At 20.8% G+C, this 2,601-nt stretch overlaps 1 protein-coding gene across 1 annotated transcript; it reads right to left on the bottom strand.

Moving 5' to 3' along the window:
* Positions 1–1,824: 1,824 nt before the first annotated feature.
* On the bottom strand, positions 1,825–2,508 carry ENU1_161760 (hypothetical protein; the record flags this gene model as incomplete). Its single annotated transcript, XM_008860852.1, has 1 exon — positions 1,825–2,508. The coding sequence occupies one exon, from the start codon at positions 2,506–2,508 to the stop codon at positions 1,825–1,827; it is 684 nt and encodes a 227-aa protein (XP_008859074.1).
* Positions 2,509–2,601: the final 93 nt, after the last annotated feature.

The raw sequence follows: 2,601 nt of genomic DNA, 5'->3' as shown, positions 1-2,601 counted from the left end.
TCGTTTATTATGTACTAAATGAAATAACACATATTGAAAATAGTATTAGGAGATAAATAAGTCTTGATGGAATGCGTTTAAATGGTTCTCATTTTCATAAACATTTAAATAATTTAATACTAACAATAAACATAAAATGAAATAATTCCCTATTATAAATATGTTTTATTGCTATGAACTACTGTATTAAATGAATGTCATTACTAAATCATAAACAAAAATTATATTGAGTTATTCAAACTTATTACTTTATTTTGTATTTTACTTATGATTATTACCTGATACTTATAACATTAGTAATAATAGTTAATATTGGAGTTTACATTTTTATAATTATTCAAGAACGAGTTTGTTTCATTTTAATAAAATATAAAAGCTATTTATTTGTTTATTCAAACAAATACTATTAAAATACTATTTCTTGTTTTTCAATTTGTGAAAGGTACTTTTTAATGTTTCAATTTTAAAACATTATTCATTTTAACTCGATATAATTCATCTCTATTGTGTATTATTTTATGTATGCGTTGAGCTTTTAAGAATGTTTGTTATAAAATAAACATTTTAATCATTTGACTATTAATTTATTTCTTATTAGTCTTATACATTAGAGATAAATCCAAATGATCAACTACATCTATACACAAAATATTAAATTATTATAATAGAAGAATAACTATAAATCATTGCATATTGTTATTTATTAATCACTTTTAATCATTTCATTTAAACAATATTGTTATCACTGAACATATTTAGAGTTTCAAATAAAAATAATATTTATAACTTTTACATAATGTCATGTGTTTATATCTTTTCAATTCTATTTTGCTAATAGCTTAACTTTCTTTCTAATATCATTTAAGTTATCAATGATATTGTGTAGAACAATGTATAAGATGTTAGAATATTTAACTCATTAAAAATAAATTACTGTTATATTAAATTAATAATAAAAGTGTCATGGCTCTACTTCATTGTTTATTCTTTTCTATCATATTATTTTATTCATTGTATAAATTAAAATTGAATAAACATTTAAATAAACACTATATTATCAAAATTTTAAGAATAAATAAACATTTTAATAGAATCAAAGTTCAATTGTTCTTGTCTTAAATTTTTAAATAACAATTTAAAAATCAAATTATTTCAAAACGTTTGTTTATTTCTCAATAATTCATACTACTTTTAATTCCTGATGGAATTAATGAATTTGTATAAATGAAATATGTGTAGTATTATTTTCAAATTCAAATGTTTGGAAAGAAGTCACAAAAAGAATATATCAAGATACGTTCTTTCTCTATTTTATTACTAAAAAACAAATGAATAAAAGTATTGTAAACTAAAAGTAGATAGAAAATATATTTCAATAATAAAGTTGTCTTGTTATAAAAGTGTAATACCCATTATTATCACTTCATACTAAAAGAAGAAAGATGAGTTAATTTTGTTTTTAATATCAAAACACACATTTAATTCTAATCAGAAACAATATATAAAATTACCATTGATAGTTACAACTATTAAACCCTTCAAGAAAAGACTCTATTTATAATTTTAAAAAGACTCTATTATTCATGGTATTAGTCTTAATGAACTAGTAGTAAATTAAAGAACAAGAGTTTTATAGTTTGAAAATGAAAAGATTATTATTAAATAAGCACATAATTCCTGAATCCGACTTTAAAAAAGAACGAGTTAAAAAGAAGATAAATCAGAATGATAACAATGAGAAAATGAAAATAACTAAATAAAAAAAAAGCAACAGAAACAGGAAATAAATGAAGAAAAAGAAATTAGAATAAACATAAAAACCAATTAATTATAATCTAAATGAGTTTTACAACGTGAACATAGATGATTTTCTCTTCCTAATCGTTTTAAACATAATAAATGATAAAATGTTTGACAAGTACTATTTGGACAAAACGTTCCTATTGTTCCAGGTAAATTACAAATTTCACAATGAGGTAATTCTAATTCAGATGCTTCTTCTGAAACTAAATAACAAGGTCCAAAAGTAAGTATTCCTGAAACTTCATTAAGATAATTAAGTTCAATTAATATATTACAAACTGAAGCATATTCATCATCTAATGAATTTCTTTGTATTTTATAATTATTATTTATTAATAATTCTATTAATTCATTTACTTTTTTTAAATCATTTTGATCAAATATACATGCAATTTGATTTATTTCATCAAGACTAGTTGTTATTAATACATAAACATAATCCCCAGTATTTTGATTAATAGATCTACGTATTTCCATATGTAATGCTTGAAATGATTGATTAAGTTCTCTTATAATTGAAGAAATTGAAAGAGAAGGAAAGTGAGTTTGAATTAATTGGGTTAAATCATCTTCTTTAACTACTCTTTTAATAATAAATAATCTACTGAAAAATTGAATGTAATTAGTTATTCCTGTATTTTGTTGTACTTCTGTTTGTCTATTAGTGAGCTGAGTTTCTATGGAATTTTCAGATATTGAGGACATTAAACACTGAAAAGAAAAAGTTGATTAAATAAGATTTTGTAGTTTTGTTAAATAAATGAAATGAAAAGAAAGGTTATAAAAAAGAAAAAAAAA

The sequence above is a fragment of the Entamoeba nuttalli genome, assembly GCF_000257125.1.
Source record: "Entamoeba nuttalli P19 unplaced genomic scaffold asmbl_6920, whole genome shotgun sequence".
NCBI lineage: Eukaryota > Evosea > Mastigamoebida > Endamoebidae > Entamoeba > Entamoeba nuttalli.
The sequence above is the reverse complement of the archived record's forward strand: the minus strand, read 5'-3'. Positions and strand labels throughout refer to the sequence as shown.